The 24,316-nt window shown below is 41.8% G+C and overlaps 4 protein-coding genes across 7 annotated transcripts; 3 read left to right on the top strand and 1 right to left on the bottom strand.

Annotated features, from left to right (window-relative positions):
- The first annotated feature begins 358 nt into the window (after positions 1 to 358).
- Positions 359 to 5,158, top strand: LOC139377385 (mucolipin TRP cation channel 3a). The gene is made up of 12 exons (XM_071120414.1): positions 359 to 463; positions 770 to 937; positions 1,265 to 1,418; positions 2,417 to 2,498; positions 2,599 to 2,695; positions 2,994 to 3,093; positions 3,469 to 3,578; positions 3,766 to 3,915; positions 3,999 to 4,100; positions 4,246 to 4,368; positions 4,589 to 4,795; positions 5,030 to 5,158. Exons 1-12 carry the CDS (start codon positions 374 to 376, stop codon positions 5,156 to 5,158), a joined length of 1,512 nt encoding a protein of 503 aa, XP_070976515.1. The 5' UTR covers positions 359 to 373.
- Positions 5,159 to 7,196: 2,038 nt separating this feature from the next.
- Positions 7,197 to 18,681, top strand: LOC139376199 (afadin- and alpha-actinin-binding protein-like). Of its 2 annotated transcripts, none has more exons than XM_071118490.1 (14): positions 7,197 to 7,469; positions 11,363 to 11,491; positions 11,682 to 11,854; positions 12,050 to 12,262; positions 12,941 to 13,051; positions 13,284 to 13,419; positions 13,612 to 13,687; positions 13,815 to 14,001; positions 14,247 to 14,415; positions 14,921 to 15,060; positions 15,417 to 15,593; positions 17,236 to 17,353; positions 17,568 to 17,715; positions 17,884 to 18,681. In XM_071118490.1, exons 2-14 carry the CDS (start codon positions 11,449 to 11,451, stop codon positions 18,038 to 18,040), a joined length of 1,848 nt encoding a protein of 615 aa, XP_070974591.1. In that variant the 5' UTR covers positions 7,197 to 7,469; positions 11,363 to 11,448; the 3' UTR covers positions 18,041 to 18,681. The 2 variants fall into 2 exon arrangements, with proteins under 2 accessions (XP_070974591.1, XP_070974592.1); XM_071118491.1 differs by having other exon boundaries at positions 7,250 to 7,469; positions 15,420 to 15,593; positions 17,884 to 18,677.
- A 107-nt stretch (positions 18,682 to 18,788) lies between these two features.
- LOC139376200 (guanine nucleotide-binding protein G(I)/G(S)/G(O) subunit gamma-5) lies at positions 18,789 to 20,367 on the top strand. Its single transcript, XM_071118492.1, has 3 exons — positions 18,789 to 18,938; positions 19,289 to 19,448; positions 20,102 to 20,367. Exons 1-2 carry the CDS (start codon positions 18,858 to 18,860, stop codon positions 19,412 to 19,414), a joined length of 207 nt encoding a protein of 68 aa, XP_070974593.1. The 5' UTR covers positions 18,789 to 18,857; the 3' UTR covers positions 19,415 to 19,448; positions 20,102 to 20,367.
- A 745-nt stretch (positions 20,368 to 21,112) lies between these two features.
- LOC139377384 (sterile alpha motif domain-containing protein 13-like) lies at positions 21,113 to 22,764 on the bottom strand. Of its 3 annotated transcripts, none has more exons than XM_071120411.1 (4): positions 22,743 to 22,764; positions 21,755 to 21,797; positions 21,533 to 21,644; positions 21,113 to 21,446 (listed from the first exon to the last, which is right to left on the bottom strand). In XM_071120411.1, the coding sequence occupies exons 2-4, from the start codon at positions 21,790 to 21,792 to the stop codon at positions 21,270 to 21,272; spliced, it is 327 nt and encodes a 108-aa protein (XP_070976512.1). In that variant the 5' UTR covers positions 21,793 to 21,797; positions 22,743 to 22,764; the 3' UTR covers positions 21,113 to 21,269. The 3 variants fall into 3 exon arrangements, with proteins under 3 accessions (XP_070976512.1, XP_070976513.1, XP_070976511.1); XM_071120412.1 differs by lacking the exon at positions 22,743 to 22,764 and adding an exon at positions 21,916 to 22,142; XM_071120410.1 differs by lacking the exon at positions 22,743 to 22,764 and having other exon boundaries at positions 21,755 to 22,142.
- Between the last annotated feature and the right edge of the window lie 1,552 nt (positions 22,765 to 24,316).

Genomic DNA, 24,316 nt, shown 5'->3' with positions numbered 1-24,316 from the left:
TGACTCTCTCTATATTAGTTTCAGTAGCCCAGTACTCGTTCATAATTCCAAGATGGTGAAATCCTGTGTTTGACTAAACACCAGCTGAAATGACAATCAGAATGCTGATTCATTTTAACCACTGCCACTTCTTCCCTTGACTTTGGCTGTCATGTCAAATCTGTGTGTGACTAATCGAGTGGTATCTACAGTATAGTCTACAGTATAGAAGGATCTCCTTCCCCCGATGGATGACGTGGAGCCCCTTGTGCCCCAGGGGCCAGCAGAGGAGAGGAGACCAAATGTCCACTGCACCCGGTGCCCCATCTCCAGCCAGAGCCCCGGTGATTCCAAAGTGGTGGAAGACTTCAGGAGGAGGCTCAAGTACTTCTTTATGAACCCCTGTGAAAAATATAGAGCCAGGGGCCGGAAACCATGGAAACTAATGTTACAGATTCTGAAAATTGCCATCATCACGTTTCAGGTAGGCTACTGTAGAATACAGTGTAGGAGGAGACTTAGGCTTCTACTGTCGGTCATGTAAAATATAGGTACAATATACCCGCCTAGAGAAGTGAAATACCCATAGATTTAACCATTTCCCCATTAAACCATGACTGTGAGCCAAAGTGGCATTACACAATAATGGAAGTCCCTAGAAAGACCATGTCTAAAATCCCAAATATTTTATTCACTTTAATCAAATGTAATAAAATGAGAAAAAAAATCTCAAATGCTTTGTGTTACGCATAATTGATGTATGTATCTATTACATGTTTGTTTTCCTCAGTTGGTGTCTTTTGGATTGAGTAACGAGATGATGGTGACCTTTAAAGAGGAAAACCTGATGGTGTTTAAACACCTCTTCCTGAAAGAATATAAGGACCAACGTGTGGACAGATACGCAGTGTACACCAAAACAGATGTGTACGACCACATCTATTACGTCATCGATAGGGTAATGTAGAGTTCAAATGGCCTAAAAAGAGCAGTCTTTCTCACTGCTTGTTCGCTACCAGTGTAAATGATATGTCTTATGTAGATTACAGCACAGTATTTAAAGGATACAGTAGCTGATTCCCCGGTGTGTCATCTAACATTTTTACACAGTCATATGAGACTTATCAAACAGTGGAGCACGGTGTTGTTTATAGTGAAACTATAGCTACCCTAAACATGTTGACAACCAAAAAATTTAGTGAATTTCCTAATTTGCACCACCTGTGACAAATCTGGCCAAGAACACGGTTGTATATCATGTCTCACTATATTTTCCTTGTTTCAGTTTATAAACCTGCAGAACCTGACGGTAGGGAACCATGCGTATGAGAAGATAGAGGGCGAGTACACCCCTCTGACCCTTTGTCAGGAGTTCTTCAGGAAAGGCAGCATCTCCCCTGGCAACGACACCTTTGATATAGACCCACATGTAGACAAAGGTACAAGAGCACACCATTTCATTATGTATTTATTTTTTTGTGATAGCCTCAAGTGTTCTATAAGAGAGGATAATAACATGGTTTAGGTATCTTAAAAAATAAATATGATAAGGGAGAATAATGTTAAGTTTTAATGTATGTGCCCACATTGACTGGGAATAAACAGTATGTAAGTCATTTTGTTAGATTAATCCATTCCAGCTGTTAGATATCTGCTTACATGCTCAACTAAACACTGACCGTGGACTGTTTGTCCTATTTACAGATCTCTGGCTTCTCACAGCTGTCAGTGCACAGATTGTGTGTTGTTGTTGTAGTAGATTTACACTGAGTGTACAAAAAATTAGGAACACCTTCCTAATTTTGAGTTGCACACTCTTATGCCCTCAGAACAGCCTCAATTTGTCAGGACATGGTCTCTAGAAGGTGTTGAAAGTTTTCCACAGGTTTGCTGGCCCATGTTGACTCCAATGTTTCCCACAGCTGTTGTCAAGTTGGCTGAATGTCCTTTGGGTGGTGGACCATTCTTGATACACACGTAAAACTGTTGAGCATGAAAAACCCAGCAGCATTGCAGTTCTTGACACCCTCAAACTGGTGCGCCTGGCATCTACTACCATTCAAAGGCACTTAAAAATGTTGTCTTGCCCATTCACCCTCTGAATGGCACACATACACAATACATGTCTCAATTGTCTCAAGGCTTAAAAATATTTTTTAACCTGTCTCCTCCCCTTCGTCTACACTGTTTGAAGTGGATTGGACAGGTGGCATCAATAAGCGATCATAGCTTTCACCTGGATTCACCTGATCAGTCTATGTCATGGAAAGAGCAGGTGTTCCTAATGTTATGTGCACTCAGTGTATAGTATTTATCACATTGTCAGTTCATTCGTGTGACTGCAGAAACAGGAAGTTTGGGAATTGCTTGCAACCATTACAAGGGTTTCCACTGGATTAAGGTATATTATGAAGACCTTTCTGTTTTTTCCTCACAGAATGTATTTCCGTATATCCTCTGGAGCCATTGGAGGATAAAACTTTGTCAAGAGACATTAACTTTTCTCTGGATTTTAAAAGGTGACTGACCAGACCAACAGTCAAACTACAGTTGGCCCCCTATACCAGGTTTCTTTTGTTGTAGTCTATAATCATAAATGTTTCTTTGTCTCTCACTCAGGCTGTTGTCAGTAAACATCTTCCTCACGTTGAAAGCCATCAACCTGCAGACAGTGCGCCACCACGAGCTCCCAGACTGTTATGCCTTTAGTATAATTGTAGGTGGTGGGTTGTATGACTCAGGAAACAACTTCTTCAGGCTCTTTTAGTCTTTTAAGTGTGATGCAGCTGTCCTCTGTGTCAATGGAGAAGACAAATGGCAACCAGTAGCGAGTCAACAAAGTTAACGGATTAATTTGTGTCATGGAATAACTAGTCAATTCTCCATTTTCTAGTAATGGTTCATTTAAAATGTTACTTAAACCAGTAGAAATCCAGCTGCTGAAACCTGGATTCAGTCATCCTTGCTAGAACTCACAAGCAAATGATGTCTCTGTCTGACTTTATTTTTGGCAGATAATGTTTGACAATCGTGCAAACAGTGGGAGGATAAAGATTAACTTAGAAAATAATGTTGGAATCAATGAATGTAAAGACTGGAATGTTGCAAGCACTTGTAAGTATATCATAAGATCATCCCAGTATGTAAAAAAAAAATAATAATGTTCAGTCAGCATACGATTTGTCTGAGTAATAGCTACATTCTTTGTGACCTCAGTAGTTAAGATTTAGTGTTTAGTGAGCTGAGTCAGACTGTCACGTCTCCTTATTTGTAACATACTGTAGTTATAACATGGGCTGTGCCTCTCAATGCCAGAAGGAGGCACAATTTAATAATCTGTTGCTCAGCATGTTCATTACTACAGTCCATATTTCATACATTTACAGTAGAGATCCTACCATTTGCAGTGGCAGTAATCTGTCAGCCTCCATCCTATATGCATGGGGAAAAAGTGTCACTATCTAATTTACTGATTGATTGAATTTGCAGCTGGGAAGAACAACCACCTCTTGCTGTTTGATTCCTTCGTCATCCTCGCCTGCTTTACCTCACTCATCTTGTGCACACGCTCAGTCTACAAAGGATCTCAGCTCCAGTTTGTAAGTTAAGAAGACTATTCTATAGGGGTAATAGGTTCAATATTAGGATTGTACATACCATGAATACGGTCAGGCATTCATACAATATACAAGTAGAAGCATACCCAGCTCATGATCGCCTACTCACTATAACAATAGCATTAATATTCATGTGTTTTTGCTTATGGTGTGTGTTTCTCTCATTCAGCATTACACTGCATTCTTCCACACCTACTTTGGTAAAACTGTGTCCTGGTCTGAGCGCATGGAGTTTGTGAACGGCTGGTATATTCTGATCATCGTCAGCGATACACTGACCATTGCTGGATCCGCCCTCAAAATAGGAATACAGACTAAGGTGTAGTGACTACACCTGAGCACATACCTTTTGTTCATGTGTCTGTATGTCCAATATGACATTCATATTTCTGTATTTGTCAGGACCTTACAAACTATGATGTCTGCAGTATTTTGCTTGGGACATCCACAATGCTTGTCTGGGTTGGAGTTATCCGCTACCTGGGTTTCTTTAAGAAATATAACGTAAGGACTAACATAAGAAATTAGCTCAATTTAACAGCAATGCTCCATCAGCACCACAGCAACATTACAGTACATGGCATTCATAAAGGACAGCACATATTCAAATAGTGAAACATAGATGAGTAAGGTTCCTTGTTCCTCCTAGATCCTAATTCTGGCCCTAAGGGCAGCGTTTCCAAATGTGATCCGCTTCTCCTGCTGCGCTGGCTTGATCTACCTGGGCTACTGTTTCTGTGGCTGGATCGTTCTGGGGCCGTATCATGAGAAAGTAAGTAGGTACACTAAAAACCAAAAAGGTATACGGTACCTGTATATGTAGGCCCAAGAACTTTTAGAATCCACATATATAAGGTCAGTCCAGTATATGAAGGGCTACAATTTGAACCAATGTGTTACAATGGTTTATTACGTATAACTAATACAAGTTTATAATCCTTTATAGCACAGCATACTTTAATGCAAAGTGTTACCAATTGATTTTCTACCAGTTCCGGACCTTGGACAAGGTGACGGAGTGCCTGTTCTCTCTGATCAACGGTGATGACTTGTACTCCACTTTCCAGAAGATGAGAGAGAAGAGATACATGGTGTGGCTGTTCAGCAGGCTCTACCTCTACTCCTTCCTCTCTCTCTTCATTTACATGGTGCTCAGTCTGTTCATTGCCCTCATCACAGACACATACGAGACCATCAAGGTCAGCTTTTGAATTAACATGGCATGACATATTCAAAAGTAACCATCCCTGTTTATCTTCTGCATGCCTGTTCAATGAGAAAAGATGGTAATTCAATGATCTGGTATAATGTTGCATCTCCTTCCTGGTATATTTAATGTTACAGCACATAATACAGTGGTTATGTAACATGGTAATAGTATAGTACTGTATGTAAATGTTCAGAAAGTTTACTGCCATACTGTTTATTTTCAGCAACACCAGAAGGACAGAGTCCTGGTGTCCCAGCTGAAGGCCTTTGTGGCTGAGTGTAGAGACCAGCCTGGCTCTGGGAAGTACAAGATAGACAAGGAACCCACCTGCTGCTGCTACTGCTTTGGATAGACCCTATAAAGTAGCCGTGTGTGTGTGTGTGTGTGTGTGTGTGTGACATATGTTAGTAGGCTCTATTCATGTGTTGGGAAATGTATTTTGAAAATTGTTTAAAGTTTGTATATGTTGATCAATAGTATACTTTTTTATATTTTATTGTATTATGTAATTATGTATGAACAATTAAATTGCACAATGGGTGGTATTTTAATGTAACGTGACATTGTTTGTGCTTGCATTTACTAGGTAAGAGGAAAAGTAGAGGAAAAGTATGCATTCACTCATATCACTCATAGGTAGGCTAAATCAGTGGGCTAATGGCGAGTTTCCAATTAGGATTTATCCTGGTGTTTCGCCCAAAATACTGATTTTTCGGTTTCCGTCTACATGGGCCCGGCACCCGGGTCTCACTGGGTCATGGCTCCGAGGGACATGCCCAGACTTGGGGCCAATCCCAGCCCTGTGTACTTTTCGGCTTTAATTTACATAACAATGGCTAACTGTGAACTTCAACACCTTCTCACAAAGCAACTGTCTTGAATGATGCAGAGGTTGTTGATTCTGCTCACCCCAAGTCTTTAGTGTCACACTCCTGATGGAAACACAATCACACTAGAGCAGGTGTTCTCAAACTTTTGGCCTTGGTGGGCCAATATATAATCTGTGTGGTGGGTCACGGGCCAAACAAATAGACATTATGTATTTCGAGATCGTGACCGTGGGACTATAAAGGTCTGTCTACGCAAAGCATAGTTCTGAGATAAAGATTATCAACATTCTCACATCCCAGATCTCAGCACTGTTTTGTAGTGAATTCTTCTTTCATATCCCATTAAGGTCCTCACCTTAAAGATACCTAAAGTGCAAAGTATCAAAATCCTGAGACATTTGTGAATCAGTTTATTTAGGGGGGTACAGTCTCAGATACAGTATAAACTTGTGGCTCTGAAATGTCAATCTGGGTTCAGCAGTAAGGTTATATCTAACACTTCTGAATTCAATTTTAAACTGTAGCTATTTGAATATGCTCATTATAGAATAATACTATTTTACCAAGATTGAGTCAGAACACATCATCAAATACATGTATTATGATCATCAGACAAATTACTATAATCACTGAACTATGATGTGACAACATAATTTACTTTAAGATGTCTGACAGTGTTGTTTTTTTGCTTGCGTGCCATTATTGCTGGCTAGACTATACCACACCTTACAGCGCCAAGTTCAAATGGGTTTATGCACTTAGAACGTTCTAGTTTCTTTCTTTTTTCATTTTTTCCCACTTAACATTTGTTTTTTGAATATGTTTCAAATGACTTGACTATGGGAAAGGTGTATCAATTTGTCTTTGCAGCAGTAAGTCACTAAAAATGCATCCGAATGGTATTGGAAAGTTCAGGAAAACATCCGAGCTCATCAGGCGCCTCTAGCCTTTTGGCGTCCCTAAGCGAGATTTGGTTTGGTGTCCCTCCCCCTCCCTCTCTTGGCTGTGGATTTTTTGTTGTTGTTGTAGTGTTAAAGTACATTTTCTGCAATCCTACACATTTTGCCATGGGGTGTAGATAAAATGTTATGGTTTTAAAAAACATTTCCTGACATTTTACACATTTTGCAATAACGTGCTGAGAAATTTCTGCAGTTTTAAAGCTAATTTACTGCAATTCATACATGTTCAAAACAAAAATCAATGGTGAAGGTCAGGGCCCCTGGTCACATGCCCTGTATGCCCAGTCGGTAATCTGGATAGATTACTTTACCTAGTGATCTAAATCATGTTAGCTGACATGGGCTCAGTGAGTGACTATCAGTGACTGAATATAAAAAGTGCACCTTCTGCATTCTAATTTTCTAAATCTCAACAGTAACTTCATACCCAGACTAAATTCCTAAAGAGTACAATAGAAATTATATTTTTTAGTTCCAACACTATCATAAAACACTGGCGACCCACTTGTGTGGGTGTAAAGTGGGTGTAAATTTCAATAAAGCGCTACAATGCACTTGACAGCCTTCCATATTTGCATAAATCGTCCATTAAAGGTGTGCGCATGATCCAATACAGCGGACTAATACTGGTTGCTTGACAACGCATTCGCCAATGACGGTGGTGTTTGTTTTGAAGCCAGAAAGACGTCCACTTAAAAAAAACAAATCTAATTTTGTCAATGTGGGGTCAACTGTACAACAGTGAGTAGAATTATCCAAGTGGCTTGGCATTCACTGTCAAGAACTAGACAGAGAAAATCAATGTACACTCGCATTCTCGGATTCGCTTAGAGTTGGCTGTGCTGGCACTAAGGCAGGCTAATCAAGTCAGGTGAGTATCCACTATCCAGCCATGTCTTTGCTTCGTTGGCTAGCTAACTTTATACACACGTTACGTTAGCTATAATACACGTTTCATCAAAGCAGAGTTAGCTGGCTAACGTTACTACCCGAAGCTAGCAGCTTTTTATCTGGCTAGGTTAACGTTACTGTAGGTAAACCAGTTCAACAAGATAACTTGTCACCCTTTCAGCTACTATTAATATGTTAACGTTAGACAGCTAACCTTAACTTGTCTTGTAACTACATGATTGACTACGTTTTCAAATGAGCCTCCTGTTTGTTTATCTGACTCACTTGCAGCAACTCAATAAGATAAGAAGAAGCGAACAGTAGTAATGTTTTAGCTACTGCTTTTCAACTGGAACACCAGTGTTACACTTGTACATACACACCCTTATGTTGCACTAGGGAAATTGTGTTTCCATAGCTAGGGCTGACCGTGAGGACTTGTCAAGAGCAGAATCAATAATCTATGCATAATCAAAACAGTTGCTTTGTGAGAAGGTGTTAAAGTTCACAGTTAGCTAGTGGTATGTAAATGCCATCTGAAAAGTACCGGTGTCCTGGCTTTGGCCCCAAGTGACAGCAGTTCCACCGGAGCCATGGGGCACGAGTGCCGGGCCGCATAGATGGAAACAGAAAAGTCTGAACCTTTTTAGGTAAAACGGGTTAAATACTGTTTGAAAATGTGCCAAAGTGTGTTTACAGTATATTCACCCAATAGTAATGTCAACACTAGCTAAAATGTTAGCTAGCTAGCTAGTTGGTTGCTCTTCTTGGATTTAGATGGAGGTGCAGTGGATAGGGTAACAGGGCAACGTAGGGCAACGTTAAATCACAGACAAAAGGGGAAACCAGTATCTTTGGTTAAACGGGAGTGAGTATCAGTGTACATAAATTGCAGCCTGGGTCAGTGGATAAGGGGTGCCTGAGAAGGTGTTTTCTGACATAGCTACTGCCTCTGTGGCTCGACTAACTTTCTACTCTGGTGTTGCCCGAGGTAATTGAGACAGTCAGGTCTATTATACTTAAGTCTAAAATGCACAATGTATGTTTAAACAGAGTTTGTTGATAACTGTACTGTTAACTATTTAAAGGGGAGTGGTGAGTGTAGAATGTGGTTGAGCTTGTTTCACCAGGAAAATCTTAAGGATCATATTATAAATCACATTTTATTTGTCACATACACATGGTTAGCAGATGTTAATACGAGTGTAGCGTAATGCTTGTGCTTCTGGTTCCGACAGTGCAGTAATATCTAAAAGGAGTGAATGAGAATATGTACATTAAAAAAAACATCCTCACTGTCAATTGTTTATTTTCAGCTAATTTAACATGTGTAAATATTTGTATGAACATAAGATTCAACAACTGAGACATAAACTGAACAAGTTCCACAGACATGTGACTAACAGAAATGGAATAATGTGTCCCTGAACAAAGGGGGAGGGGGGTCAAAATCAAAAGTAACAGTCAGTATCTGGTGTGGCCAGCAGCTGCATTAAGTACTGCAGATCATCGCCTCCTCATGGACAGCCCCAGATTTGCCAGTTCTTGCTGTGAGATGTTACCCCACTCTTCCACCAAGGCACCTGCAAGTTCCCGGACATTTCTGGGGGGAATTGTCATGCTGGAGGGTCATGTCAGGATGAGCCTGCAGGAAGGGTACCACATGAGGGAGGAGGATGTCTTCCCTGTAACGCACAGCATTGAGATTGCCTGCAATGCAACAAGCTCAGTCCGATGATGCTGTGACACACCGCCCCAGACAATGATGGACTCTCCACCTCCAAATCGATCCCGCTCCAGAGTACAGGCCTCGGCGTAACGCTCATTCCTGCGACGATAAACGCAAATCCGACCATCACCCCTGGTGAGACAAAACCGCGACTCGTCAGTGAAGAGCACTTTTTGCCAGTCCTGTCTGGTCCAGCAACAGTGGGTTTGTGCCCATAGGTGATGTTGTTGCCAGTGATGTCTTGTGAGGATCTGCCTTACAACAGGCCTACAAGCCCTTGGTCCAGTCTCTCTCAGCCTATTGCGGACAGTCTAAGCACTGATGGAGGGATTGTACGTTCCTGGTGTAATTGCCTACCGTCTGTAAGCTGTTAGTGTCTTAATGACCATTCCATAGGTGCATGTTCATTGCTTGTTTATGATTCATTGAACAAGCATGGGAAACAGTGTTTAAACCCTTTACAATGAAGATTTGTGAAGTTATTTGGATTTTTACGAATTATCTTTGAAAGACAGGGTCCTGAAAAAGGGACGTTTCTTTTTTTGCTGAGTGTATATATGGCTGAGTGGCATAGACAAGGTGCAAGATGGTATAAAATACATTATATACATATGATTGAGTAATGTAAGATATGTAAACATTATTAAATTGTCATTGTTTAAAGTGACTAGAGATCCATTTGGTAAAGTTGCCAGTGATTGGTTATCCATGTAGGCAGCAGCCTCTAAGTTAGTGATTGCTGTTTAGCAGTCTGATGGCCTTGAGAGAGTGAGCTGTTCTTCAGTCTCTCAGTCCCAGCTTTGATGCACCTGTACTGACCTCGCCTCCTGGACAGTAGCGGTGTGAACAGGCAGTAGCTCGGGTGGTTGTTGTCTTTGATCTTTTCTGCCTTCCTGTGACATCGGGTGTCATGGAGGGCTGATATTTTGGGCTGTATGTGAAGTGGATCTTGTGTAGCTGGTAAGGTGGAGGTGATATGATCCTTGACTAGTCTCTCAAAGCACTTCATGATGACAGAAGTGAGTGCTATGGGGCGGTAGTCATTTAGTTCAGTTATCTTTGCCTTCTTGGGTACAGGAACAATGGTAGCCATTTTGAAGCATGTGTGGACAGCGGACTGGGATAGGGAGTGATTGAATATGTCTGTAAACACACCAGCCAGCTGGTCTGCGCATGCTCTGAGGACGTGGCTAGGGATGCCGTCTGGGCCAGCAGCCTTGCGAGGGTTAACACGTTTAAATGTTTTACTCACGCCGGCCGAGGAGGGGGGGCGCAGTTCTTGTTAGCAGGCCGCAACGGTGGCACTGTATTATCCTCAAAGCGGGCAAAGAAGGTGTTTAGTTTGGCTGAAAGCGTGACGTTGGTGTCCGTGGTATGGCTAGTTTTCTTTTTGTAGTCCGTGATTTCCCGTTGACCCTGCCACATACGTCTCGTGTCTGAGCCGTTGAATTGCGACTCCACTTTGTCCCTGTACCAGCATTTCGCTTGTTTGTTTGCCTTGCGGAGGGAATAACTACACTGTTTATGTTCAGCCATATTCCCTGACCCCTTTCCATGGTTAAATGCGGCAGTTCAGTTTTGCGCGAATGCCGCCATCCATCCATGGTTTCTGGTTAGGGTAGGTTTTAATCGTCACAGTGGGTACAACATCTCCAATGCACTTCCTTAGGAATTCACTCACCGAGTCAGCGTATAGGTCGATGTTATTATATATAGTCATAGAGAACAATTAAGTACTGAAGAGGCCCTCTTGAATAATGAGTGTGCCGTTGCCTCTTGTTGAAGCCATTTTTCTCAAACTAAGCATTTTGAATTCAGTGCCACTGGCATTGTTAATTAAACCTTGCACACACCACAGTCAGTGGCCTTTCTGTGTGGGTGTCTAAAAGCCTTCCCCTGGCATACAGTCATTAGCCTAGTTAAAGTTAACATGCAAAACCCTCTACACAAGCTCAAAGTATCACTCTACTACAGTCCAGTGTAACAGCCAAGGCCTGAAAGCCCTACCCACCCCCAACCCGGTCCCATGCTGGCATAACACCCAGATTACGTTTAATCCCGCATGGCGTGGGTGAAGAATCGACCCAGATTATGCTGCCTTGGAGTCTTATGTCATTGGCTTGCTGCTTGACGCTCTATTTCAGGATTCTGTTCCAGTGAGTGCAGCCTCCGGTCGGTCAGGTCTGTCATCTCGCGGATGACCTCCCAAAGCGGATGACGCTTTGTTGACATGGGAGACTGGTGGACGACACTAACCATAGAGCCATCAATAGGTAATTTAATTCAAATGGGGACCCGGGGACAAAATAGACAATTGCTTGTTTTTATATGGATTTTTGTTGGATGGTGTGGGATTTTGCCCTATTTTTGGGCACAATTGTTTTTTTTAAGCCTCATAGTCAGCTGCCTGTGAACTTGTGATGTATCAATTGGTTGTTCTCTCTGTTTCCCTGCTGTGTTTAGAAAACCATGAGATCTCCAGCATATCAAGAATGATGATGTCCCCCTCGAGGCATCATAACAACCTTCCTACAATGCAGTCCTCCACCATGACACTGTCCAAGAGCTCCTACAATGTGTTAAGTGCCTTCTGCACTGAGGAGAATGTTCCCCAGTGTACCGCATACATCAATCAGGTACTGAAATTACTATTATTTAGTTTACATTTGGAATAATCTAATACTGACTTTGTGTAGGTGCTTATTTTACAGCCTGAATGTTTTTTTTAGGTTTGTGTATCTGATGTTGCTCAATGATTATTAATTGATCTAGTTTAATTTTCACTGTATGCTGCTAACCCATTTTTCTGCCCTCTTTTGGGGCTTGTACAGGAGATGGACTCTCTGGGTTTCTCCTCTGCCTGTATTGAGGCCAGCTCACCAGAGGGAAGCTGGGGGCTGAACACGGTGCCAGCCCTGAACATGATGTATGAGCTGCTCCAGATGCACTGCCGCAGCCAGCGCAGCCTGCAGGAGCAGGAGACAGAGCAGCTGAAGAGCTCCAGTGCCCTGGAACACCTGCAGATGACCAACTCTAGACTCAAGGTCAGTCAGGCAGGCTTTCCCGTAGATCGTTTTCCAGGCAGGGTGCAAATTGTCAGTAAATACTAGCTTGGGGAGCTAAGTTAAGGTTTGATGGTGTCCTGAAAGGTCTTACTGCTTCGAATAAAACATGTTATTGTTATGATATTGTCGTCAAGGTGAGCACATTGAGTATGCAAAATTGTGTTGATATAACATGCACAGCAAGTATGTAATTGCCCAGCCTCCCGAGTGGTGCAGTGGCACTGCATCGTAGTGCTAGCTGTGTCCAGGCTCTGTCGCAGCTGGCCGCGACCGGGAGACCCATGGAGCGGCGCACAATTGGCTCAGCGTCGTCCGGGTTAGGGGTGGTTTGGCCAGCAGGGATGATCTTGTCCCATCTCGAACTAGCAACTCCTGTGGCGGGCCGGGCGCAATACGGGCTGACACAGTCGCCAGGTGTACGGTGTTTCCTCCGATACATTGGTGCGGCTGGCTTCCGGGTTAAGCGAGCAGTGTGTCAAGAAGCAGTGCTGCTTGGCTGGGTTGTGTTTCGGAGGACACACGGCTCTCGACCTTCGCCTCTCCTGAGTCCGTACTGGAGCTGCCGCGATGGGACAAGACTGTAACTACCAATTGGATACCATCAAATTAGAGAGAAAAGGGGGGAAAAAATAAAAAAATGTATGTAATTGCCCAAAGGATCAGCTGGAGCTCTACAAAAGAGAGAAGTCAGGACTGCTTGAGACAGAGAGGCAGCTGCAACTCAAAAACAAGACTCTGCAGAACTGCCTGAAAACAGAAAAAGATGAGGTAAAGACTTGTCATAAAATTGTTAATCATTGAGTGATGTGCTCTTATGTCGCTGCAAGCATCAATTGGAAATGTAGTTTTGAGTGTGTGAGCCTTAACCAGCATCTTGCTCAGTAGTGCACACCATAGGAAAACATTTTGTAAGCAAAAAACAAAACTGTGTTCTTATTGGATAAGTTCAGGTAGTACATCTCTGTTTCAAAACGTTTTCTCCCTACTGAACACACCCTAGGTGCAGAAGCTCCAGAGCATCATCGCCAGCAGAGCCTCTCAGTACAGCCATGATGCCAAGAGGAAGGAGCGGGAGAGCACCAAGCTCAAAGAACGCCTCAACCAGCTACTGGTGGACAAGAGGGATAAGAAACTAGGTATGGGCATCTCAAAACAATTGTTTCCTCCTTATTCCAAAGGTTGTTGGTAATGTGAATATGTTTGCAACCTAGTGTCTTTCTTCTTTTTTTTTTTTTTTTTTTTTTTCAATAAGTCTGAGAACACTGAAAATGATGTAGGCCTATATAGCAAGTCCCTCATTCCCATTTTCCTCCCTTTATCTCTACTAGCGATTGATGTATTGAACTACTTGGGACGGGCTGATGGGAAGAGAAGCCAATGGAAGACTGGAAAGGTGGAGGCCAGGTAGCAATACTCATCTGACTGAACCATGTCTGTTTTGTGTGCTTACATCAACTCTTGATGCAACAAATCCTACATAGCTTTGGAGATCCCACTTTGATGAGTACGTATTTATTTGCCATGATTGTAGACATGAGGGGGAGATGTACAAGTCCCTGCTGAGTGACTACGAGGGTCGTCAGAGGGCTCTGATGCTGGAGAACGTTGAGCTAAAGAAGGTGCTGCAGCAGATGAAGTGGGAGATGGTGTCCATTCTTAGTCCTAGGAAATCCTTCTCCAACTCCAGAGGAGACCGTGGGGAAGACAGCCTGGAACGGGTGAATTGATGGATTGTCCTATCTGAGACACCGTAGCAATAGTTTACTTAGTTATTTTTACGTGGTAATAAATAGATTAGATCACTTGTTTTTAAAAATGCTCCTGCAAATCTTAATCATAAATCGCGTCTGTCTATGCAGAGCCACTCACAAAATCTCAGTGTTCTACATGGTATGGAAGTGACATTTCCCTATAAACATTGTGGAGAGTAGAGGAGTGATCGTGCCTATTGTTATGCTTTCAGGCCAGCTCGGACAGAGAGGAGGTTGGTGACTGTAGTAAGGAGACCCTGGATCAGTCATGTGATCATGCTAGGGACCAGTCCTGTGAGCACGCCCGGGAGCAGCTGACCAATAGCATCCGACAGCAGTGGAGGAGACTGAAGAGCCACATGGAGAGACTGGACAGCCAGGGTATAAACGCATCTCTCATATATATATATATATATATATATATATAAAAGATCATGGAAGTAGACAATCTGTAACTCACCTAGTAGTCATCACTGGCTTTCTCTGGTCATTAACGGGTGTTACATGAAGGCGAATGAAAGAATCCACTTTTGGTTCACTGCCATAAAATCACGACCAGTACTACTGCATTTTTGGCTCTCGAGTGGCACAGCGGTTTAAGGCACTGCATCTCAGTGCTAGAGGCGTCACTACAGACACCCTGGTTCGAATCCAGGCTGTATAACAACTGGCCGTGATTGGGAGTCCCGTAGGGCGGCGTCCAATTGGCCTAGTGTCGTCCGGGGTAGGCCGTCATTGTAATTAAGAATTTGTTGTTAACTGACTTGCCTAGTTAAATAAAGGTAAAATAAAAATGTAAACAACTCTGCTGCCAATACATTCTATATGTCACAGGGAGCTTTCTTCTCCACCATTGATCATAATGTGTCATCCATCCATTTCCCAGCCTCCCTGGTACAGCAGAGCCAGCAGTGTGCTGGTAAAGAGCTGGTCCCCAGACAGATCCACGAGGAGGAGATGGAGAGGATGAGACTGGAGGTCCAGCAGTGTAAAGACTTCATCCAGACCCAGCAGCAACTCCTACAGGTTAGTTAGACTCACAACGCAACACACGATTCTCTTTTTCAAACCGAGCTACAAGTATCTGCCTTCAAGTTCATATCTACCTCAAATACATTGTTCCTCTGCACATTGATCATATAGTGCTATAGTGCTTATACTCAATGGGTACCTTTGGACAGGGCCAGTGTTAACCAACCCATGTCTGTATATAGCTTGTGTTACTATTTTATTTGTATTATGGTAAAGTCTACAACAGTTGTGTTTGGCGCATGTGACAAATAAAATTTGATCTACTGTACATCTCTTGTTATTGCCTTGAATTTGACCCTTCCAGGAGTTTCTCAGTCAAGTATTATTACCTTTTCCGTGTGTGTCTGTAGCAGCAGCTCAACTCTCCCTGCTATGATGATGAGACTGCTGCTCTGCTGAATGACTGCTACACTCTGGAGGAGAAGGAGCGTCTCAAAGAGGAGTGGAGGCTCTTTGACGAGCAGAGGAGGAACTTTGAGAGGGAGAGACATAACTTTACTGACGCTGCCATTCGCCTCGGCCACGAGGTATCCGTTTTTGTTTTTGCCAAGTTCTCGAGTTGGAAATGCTATGTTTTGTCAAGTTGTCACTTGCAGTATGTGAACCCTTTGGAATTACCTGGATTTCTGCATAAATTAGTCATAACTTCTGATCTTAGTCACAACAATAGACAGTGTGCTTAAACTAATAACACACATTATTTTTCTTGTTTATATTGAATACATAATTTAAACATTTACAGTGTAGGTTGGAAAACGTATGTAATGACTTTTCCAAAAGCTAATTGGAGTCAGGAATCCGCTAACCTGGAGTCCAATCAATGAGATTGGAGATGTCGGTTAGAGCTGCCCTGCCCTATAAACACTGTTTGCTATTCACAAGAAGCATTGCCTGATGTGAACCATGCCTTGAACAAAAGAGAGCTCAAATGACCTAAGATTAAGAATTGTTGACTTGCATAATGCTGGAAAGGGTTACAAAAGTATCTCTAAAAGCCTTGATGTTCATCAGTCCATGGTAATAAATTGTCTATAAATGGAGAAAATTCAGGACTGTTTCTACTCCCTAGGAGTGTCCGTCCTGCAAAGATGACTGCAAGAGCACAATGCAGAATGCTCAATGAGGTTAAGAAGACTCCTAGAGTGTCAGCTAAAGATTTACCGAAATCTCTGGAACATGCTAACATCTCTGACGAGTCTACAATACGTAAAACACTAAACAAGAATGGTGTTCATGGGAGGACACCAAGGAAGAAGCCACTGCTGTCCAAAAAAAACCATTGCTGCACATCTGAAGTTTGCAAAAGAGCACCTGGATGTTCCACAGTGCTTCTGGCAAAATATTCTGTGGACAGATTAAACTAAAGTTGAGTTGTTTGGAAGTAACACACAACACTATGTGTGGGGGAAAAAAAGGCACAGCACACCAACATCAAAACCTCATCCCAACTGTAAAGTATGGTGTATGGAGCATCATGGTTTGGGGCTGTTTTGCTGCCTCAGGGCCTGGACAGCTTGCTATCTTCGACAGAAATGAATTCCTAAGTTTATCAAGACATTTTGCAGGAGAATGTAAGGCTCTGTCCGCCAATTGAAGCTCATCAGAAGTTGGGTGATGCAACAGGATAACGACCTTAAACGCAGAAGTAAATCAACAACAGAATGGCTTCAACAGAAGAAAATACGCCTTATGGAGAGGCCCAGTCAGAGTCCTGACCTCAACCCAATTTTAAAATGCTGTGTCATGACCTCAAGAGAGCGGTTCGCACCAAACATCCTAAAATTATTGCTGAACTGAAACAGTTTTGTAAAGATGACTGCTCCAAAATTCCTTCCTGACTGTTGTGCAGGTCTGATCCGCAACTACAGAAAACGTTTGGTTGAGTTTATTGCTGCCAAAGGAGGGTCAACCAGTTATTAAATCCAAGGGTTCACATACTTTTTCCACACTACACTGTGAATCTGTGCGCTCAAAGACATGAAAATGTATAATTGTGTTATTAGTTTAAGCAGACTGTTTGTCTATTGTTGTGACTTAGATGAAGATAAGATCACATTTTATTACCAATTTATGCAGAAATCCAGGTAATTCTGAAGGGTTCGCATACTTTTTCTTGCCACTGTAACTGTATTACCCCTTATTTATTTTTTTCCTTTTGTGTTTTCACAGAAAAAGGCTTTTGAGGAAGACCGCGCCTTGTGGCTCAAGAATCAATTCTTGAACATGACTTCGTTCGTGGACCGCAAAAGACATTCAACGTCAGAAAATCCTCGTGCCTTGTCAGTTAGTAAGTCGTGATGATTACCACAGCAGCGATTCGTATTGGATTCGTAATGGAAAATGTATACAGCAGATTTTGTTGGGAAATTTGTGTGGAAAATATTGTATTGGAAGATGCTGCATCATACAGTATGCTGCCCATCACCACAACAACAAAAAACACGCCAATGATCTTTTGTAAATCATATTGTGTTTGGTCACAAGTCCCTGTTCCCCTCTAGGTAGTGAACCAGAGATGAGGATCCCCTCCACCTCTGCCATGCTGACCAAATCCCGGACGTACTACTCAACGCCTAAAGCTGCCTCTGCTGCTGGCATGCCCTCCACAGCTGATCTCTACCGTACATTATGCCTCATACCAGACAGGAGGTACCATTTTTACTAGTTACTTTGCTCTATGCCAGCTCACTCTCCTTTTTAAAATGTTTCATTCCTACATTTAGATAGTAGTATCAAATCGGTGTCATTGATTATCACTAACTTAAGTTCTCTCAAACAAACTGTGGTTAACTCTTGTTTGTTTTCTATCTATCTAAGCTCCTCTTCTGTAGGCAGTTCAACACAAGGGAGCTGGCAGGAGTCCAACACCATCCACAGTAGAGAAGATACTCCGGTCAGGTCAAAGCACAGACACGGAGGTGGAGACTGCTGCAGTATCTTCTCTTTAGGGTCAGAGGAAAACAGCCTCAACTGAAGACACACTAGTACCATTGTGTTACTGTGGACTCAACAGACAACTCGGATGACAATCCACGGCAGTGTTCATTAGACACCAAACAGAAGACAATGGACAAACAGGGAAAGAATACCTAGATTTGTCCAATAAGATGCACTCATTTTTAAAATTTCTGTTGCAAAACATTTTCTGTTGCGTGCCCTAATGAACATGACCCATGTTTCAATGCCACCACTGCCTCAGGATGCCACGGAGACCTATTTTTGTGCAACTCATGTTGCGTGATCACGGACTAATACTGAACAGTAGCACATTGTCGTTCACCAAAACTTGATTCATTCAGAGAGCACTTTATTGGATATGCCAATGTTTTTTCTTTCTCTTCTATATACATTTTTACTAAGCAAAGCATATCCAAGTCTCTAAGCTTTCGCCAAGTGGCAGCCAAACCTTAATTTGGGGTTCTGTATCACTACAAATGTTATCCAATTTGGGAAAAGCTATCAATAGGCTACTGACTAGCCATGAGAATGTTTACACATTGTTTTCACTCCAGATATATCATGAATAGTTTAGTGAGAACTTTATTCTAAATGTTTAAAATGAAGCGCTAACATATGCGGCTTTGAAATTGCAATAAACGTTTTTTTATTTTTATCTATCAATTCAACTTTTTGTGCTTGGCGCCCCATAGCGGTTTATACCAGGAGGTGTGGGCGCAGACTGTGCAACGCTGCGACTGCGCAAGTCACAATCGGATGTGTGATCATCAGTGCTTTGTCTACGCGTCCGTCGAGCTAACAGCCCACCGCTTCATTTCTAGGAAATAGTAAAGATGTCTGGCTCATCAAACCTCGTTGCGATGAAGAAAATTGTCCAGCAGCTGCGTTTTGAAGCGAGCATAAACAGAGTGAAGGTAAGAATCTATTTCACACGTAAATCTATTTGGTAAACATGCCCACGAAACTAGTCCGAGCGTGCGAACATCGGTAACGTTAGCTAGCTAGCGCTAAGGGCGTGGAATCTAGGCACACAAATGGAGATCTAGCCATGAAAACACAATCACAAACGCCCCTGGATAATTATTCCCAACAGTCATTGAACAGCAGGAAAAGCCTAACGTTAATTCAAGCATCTGTGTTCACACCATATTATTGACAACACCCATTTTTAAGGAGGATATTTACAGACTTGCAGGAGTCTAGCTAGTTAGGAGTGCAACAGGTAAAGCTTCCCTTTCACAGCTATATTCCTTTGTCTTTTCAGGTGTCCCAAGCAGCTGCAGACCTTCAGCAGTTCTGCATGCAAAATGCCCTCCAGGATCCCTTGCTCACTGGGGTATCCTCCAGTACAAACCCCTTCAGACCACAGAAGGTGTGCTCCTTCTTGTGAGGAAGACACACAGGACAGACCACAGCATTCTTTGGTGAGTCTTTCTTTTTTGGTGTATGTAGTCCTTTGGAGAATCTCAATTGCATACTCCTCGCGTCCTCACCTTCTCAAAACCCATTGAAGAAGATGGTTGGAGGTAGCCTGACTACTTACACAATTATTCTGCCGCTCTGTCTTTTGCTACATACTTTAATCAGAGACTGCCGTCATTTGTGGTGACAAAGGGAATTGTGCAAAAGTCATCAGTGATTGGATTATCTCTATCAAAGACTATTATGAATTTTCAAACTACCGCTTTACCCACGTGTGTTCTGGCTCTGGCCCAACCCATTGGTTTCTGGACCAATTGGACAGCCCTGAATGTTTGGATTTGGTGAAGGGTCAGGGAGCTACTCAGATCCAGACACATTGCGGAGAAGAAACTAATGTCTGTGGGCGTAGTGTTTGGCTGGAGCAAGGAGTCTGGTTAGCGAGGTTAGGGACCTCCTTGCTTTCTCAGCCAATGGGTTTTGAGAAGGAGTATGCAATTGAGATTCTTGCCTTGATTGGCCTGTAAGCTGCACTAAATCAGTAAAGTGAAACAGGTTATCTACTCCATGCTAGTCTTTGATTGCGTTACAGATAAATACCTGTTTCTTTAATGTGCAAGAGTATCACATTGTACCTCTGTGTTTTCCTGTCTCGCAGGCCTTCGTTTTGATGCTACAGGGAAAAAGTTGACCTCAACACTGCTCCTCATTGCCAACGGCAAACCACTGCCACATAATCTTATGAAGTGTAGAACATGTCAGGAAGACTTGCCATCTATTCTCAGCCAACCGAGGATATGATGAGAAGGGTTTATTTTTCACGGCACTGTGTGGTTTTCAAGTAAATGATTGTGCCTTTTCTATTCTATTTTATTCATTGTTCTTGAATTTTTGTATTTAGAAATTAACATTCTTCTTTCTCTACATGACTGTGTTTTGCTAATTGTTCTTGGGTAAGACTGACAGTGTTACATCTCAAATCTTTACTTAAGATGCAAGTAGTTTCTAACAGCAAAATGTGAACAGGGCAACTTTACAACACAAAAGGCAGCAGCATGTCACTGTTATGCGTGATAAAAGCATCCATATCAAACACGAAAGTAAAATGCCATATATTTAAGAATAAGGAAATCAAAGAACGCATTCAACCTATATCCCTGTGCTTAAATTTACAATTAACATGCATAATGTTCATAGATGCATCTTTGATTAAGTTAAATAGTGGCTTATTAGGAAACGAAAAATGGCTGTAATGGTGGATCAGTAAGTATGGTTCAAACTAATTACCATCCAGTCTTAGCTGGCATCAAACTGTTCCATAGTTTGATATATATATATATATATATATATATATATATATATATATATATATATATATATATATATATATATATATATACTCATCGATGGTAGAAGATAGCGCTTTACAAAGTCAGACATCTAGTGCACCGTTTGCATCCATCTGAAAAGGATCGTCCACTATTAAATAACCCATTCAGTTGAATCTGCTTGATTTGCTTTGAGACTAACTCTTCGAAGAAGAAAAAATCGACCTGTACTTTTTAAGACCTGTAAAATGATCTTATGATGTCCAAGACCTCAAAGAATTAAAATCCTTGTTTGGTTTCATAAACTGATACATTTGTTGGTAGTTAACTGAGTGGTAACGGCTCAAATCATTTGGCATCTGTTAAGTTTAAGTAAAATAATATTTTCAGAAGGATGCAAGATGCAACCACGCGAGAGTTTTCTAAGCCCCTTCGTCTTCCACTGTCCTCTTGGGTCTATAAATCTCTTCGGACTGGTCTGTCCGTCCTGCCTCGTGATTATCTTGTTACACGTTGAGGAGCATGCAGTGGTGCATTAGCATTACTCTTCAGGTGCTGAGTTTGAAGTGGTTTCACATGGTACTCGTAGATCTTCAGTGCTGGCCCCAGTTTGATTGAAAGACCAGTCAGGACATCATTCCGTGTCATCAGGAGCAGAGACTTGCCATCGATTTCCTACAAGAATAACAAATGGAAGGGATTGGGAAGCTCTTGCCCACCAGAAAGAGCAACTTGCAAGGTTAGTAAATTACTATCTTTACCTGGTCCTGGAAAGCAGTAGCCTGCTCATCAAATCCTGCAGCTTTGAAATAGTTGACGACATCAGTGAATGCCCAGTCTGCAGGGTCCGGCAGCTGGCCATTCTCCGCCACACTAGAAAAAGACAGAACAGGAAAATGGGTATAAGGACAAGGCAGGAAGACGGCGCAATCGTATCCCTTATCTACAGCCTCACAATTAAAACCCCTAGACTCTAGACTTACAGTTTAGCTTCCACTGATCCATTTGTTTTGTTCTCCATTCCAGCTAGAGGAAAAAAGAACGGTGAGATGGAGATATGGATAAGCAAAAATACAACTGAAGCCAAAAGAGGTTTGTGAAGAAACACGAGGTCTGTCATAAAGTGAACACATTCACTACTTACTTGAAACGTGTGTTCGTTGTAATAGGACGTGTCAAGAGGTTACCTGGATATGGTCAGTTGTTTCTGAAACCTTAAACTACAGAGCATCTGATATACGGAGTGTTGAATAGAGAAGCCAGAGTCGTGTTTTAACCATTTCTTTGAAATGCTGACACGCATAAGTAGAGTACTCAGTTGCTAAGCAACATAGATGTGGGTCGCTTGATACTGTGGAAATACTATGGTACAAATGCATAGATCAGAATTCGCATTCAATAATGCCAAAAAGCAATTCAGTCTTCAATGGATGATGGGCAATAGGGTTCACATAACATGGAGGATAGAATCATCACATTAGTCTGTGGATTCTGACCTGATCCAAAGCCATGGAATGCGTTGCACTCAGATTTGAGTCCAAATATCAGAGACGGGAGCAATTTTAAAGCGCCCTGATCTGCATGATTAAAACTTCCCTATTCAGTGTCGCTACTGTACCTACGAGACTACCAGTCTTGGATGTTCTGTAGTTTATCTTTGGAAAGCTAATTTCTACCAGAAGCATCATTCATATAGTTTAAACTTTAGACACTGCATTTCATTCAGGACTATACACATCTGTGGACAGAAATATAGCTGATGGTGATGACATTGTTGACTGTTTAAGTGTAATATTACAATGTGTAACAAAAGTCAGATGCAGCATGAAATATGTAGTAAAAGAAGAATGGCAATGACAAACTTTGAATAATTAGTCATTTAGGACAGTTTATTCAATATTACTATAGCTTACTACTGAAATTATATCATTGCATCATTGCCAACGTTGTGGTTGTCTATTTGACACTTACCTTTTTATTGCTAATTCGTGAGCTAGTTGGTTTCCTTTTATAGTTCTTAAGGCGTAAAAAAATATCCGGTTTATTCACGATCGTGTGCTTGTCGCTGTGTAATTGATCTATAAACCACCTGAATTGTTCATTCAATTTTTCGGATATGTTGAAAGGACTTGCGAGTCGGCATGCGACACTAAAACAAGAAGCTCGTGAACAGGCGCACACACCATTCTCAAACCTGACTGGCCAGTTCGTAGCGAATGGGACAGGGTTCCGGTTTAGAAGCACGGTTTTGTACTGATCCTACAGTTTTGCTTCTGTACTGCAGTTTAACTGAATCTCGGCCCAGAAAGACAATTTCCATACATGGTCACATAGAGAAGTCAGATTAGAAAACTCCCAATTTAGTCATCACCTTTGGGTCTGAATACTTATGTAAATGTGATATTTCATTTTTTTATATATATATATATATATTTTAAACATTTCTAAAAACCTGTCTTTGCTTCGTCATGGGGTATTGTGTGTAGATTGAGAGAGAGAAAAACCTATCCATTTTAGAATAAGGCTGTAACGTAACTGTGGAAAAAGTCAAGAGGTCTGAATACTTTCCGAATGCACTGTAGATGGCCTAAGAATAGCATGGAAAACTACCAGAAAGCAAGAAATCCTAAATGAAACCCTTCCTAGACAACTTTATGGCCCCCACATTTCATCACAATAAGGAAGATGTAAATTTGGGTGTACAAACATTAACAACATTGTGACAAATTGGCATCCTTATCCAATTTTTAAAAAGACACATAAAAACAATCCCAAAAATAAATAAGAGTTTGATTATGATTTGCAAATCTATAACAGAAAAACTTAGGACTATCCAGCCAAAAACAGAGAACCAGAATCTGCGCCTTCAGTATTGGGCAACCCTGAAAGAATAGACTCCAGAACAAAAAAAGAACAACACATCAGACATCAACCAATGAAATTGAGGAATCCGTTAATTCAAACAACTTTAAGGAAAGTTAGAACTGCCTAAACAAACCACACAGAGGAAAAATGTGCTATCCAAAATGGTGACTAATTGAAAACTCACTTTGAACAATTATATAGACATATTAAAATAGATTCAGAACAAAAAAATCTATGAAAAATGTATAATTCTTGAATCAGCCATTTAAGACAACCAAAACCTGTTAATTCTGTTTGGGTTATTGGGGTATCTATAGTAAAAAATAAAAAAAATACAGCTTGTGGTCATGACGGAATTTTTAACGAATTTATCAAATTCAGACCACAAATTTAGCACTGCAACACTCAAACTATTTAAAGTTTTGAATGTAGGGGCCTACCGGGTGGCACAGCGGTCTAAGGCACTGCATCGCAGTGCTTGAGGCGTCACTACAGACCTGGGTTTGATCCCGGGCTGTGTCGAAGACGGCTGCGACCAGGAGACTCATGAGGCGCCGCATAATTGGCCCAGTGTATTCCAGGTTAGGGGAGGATTTGGCTGGCCGGGATGTCCTTGTCCCATCGCACTCTAGCGACTCCCTGTTGCGGGCTGGGCGCCTGCAAGCTGACTGTGGTTGCCA

Source organism: Oncorhynchus clarkii, chromosome 20 (assembly GCF_045791955.1).
Source record: "Oncorhynchus clarkii lewisi isolate Uvic-CL-2024 chromosome 20, UVic_Ocla_1.0, whole genome shotgun sequence".
Taxonomy (NCBI): domain Eukaryota; kingdom Metazoa; phylum Chordata; class Actinopteri; order Salmoniformes; family Salmonidae; genus Oncorhynchus; species Oncorhynchus clarkii.
The sequence above is the reverse complement of the archived record's forward strand: the minus strand, read 5'-3'. Positions and strand labels throughout refer to the sequence as shown.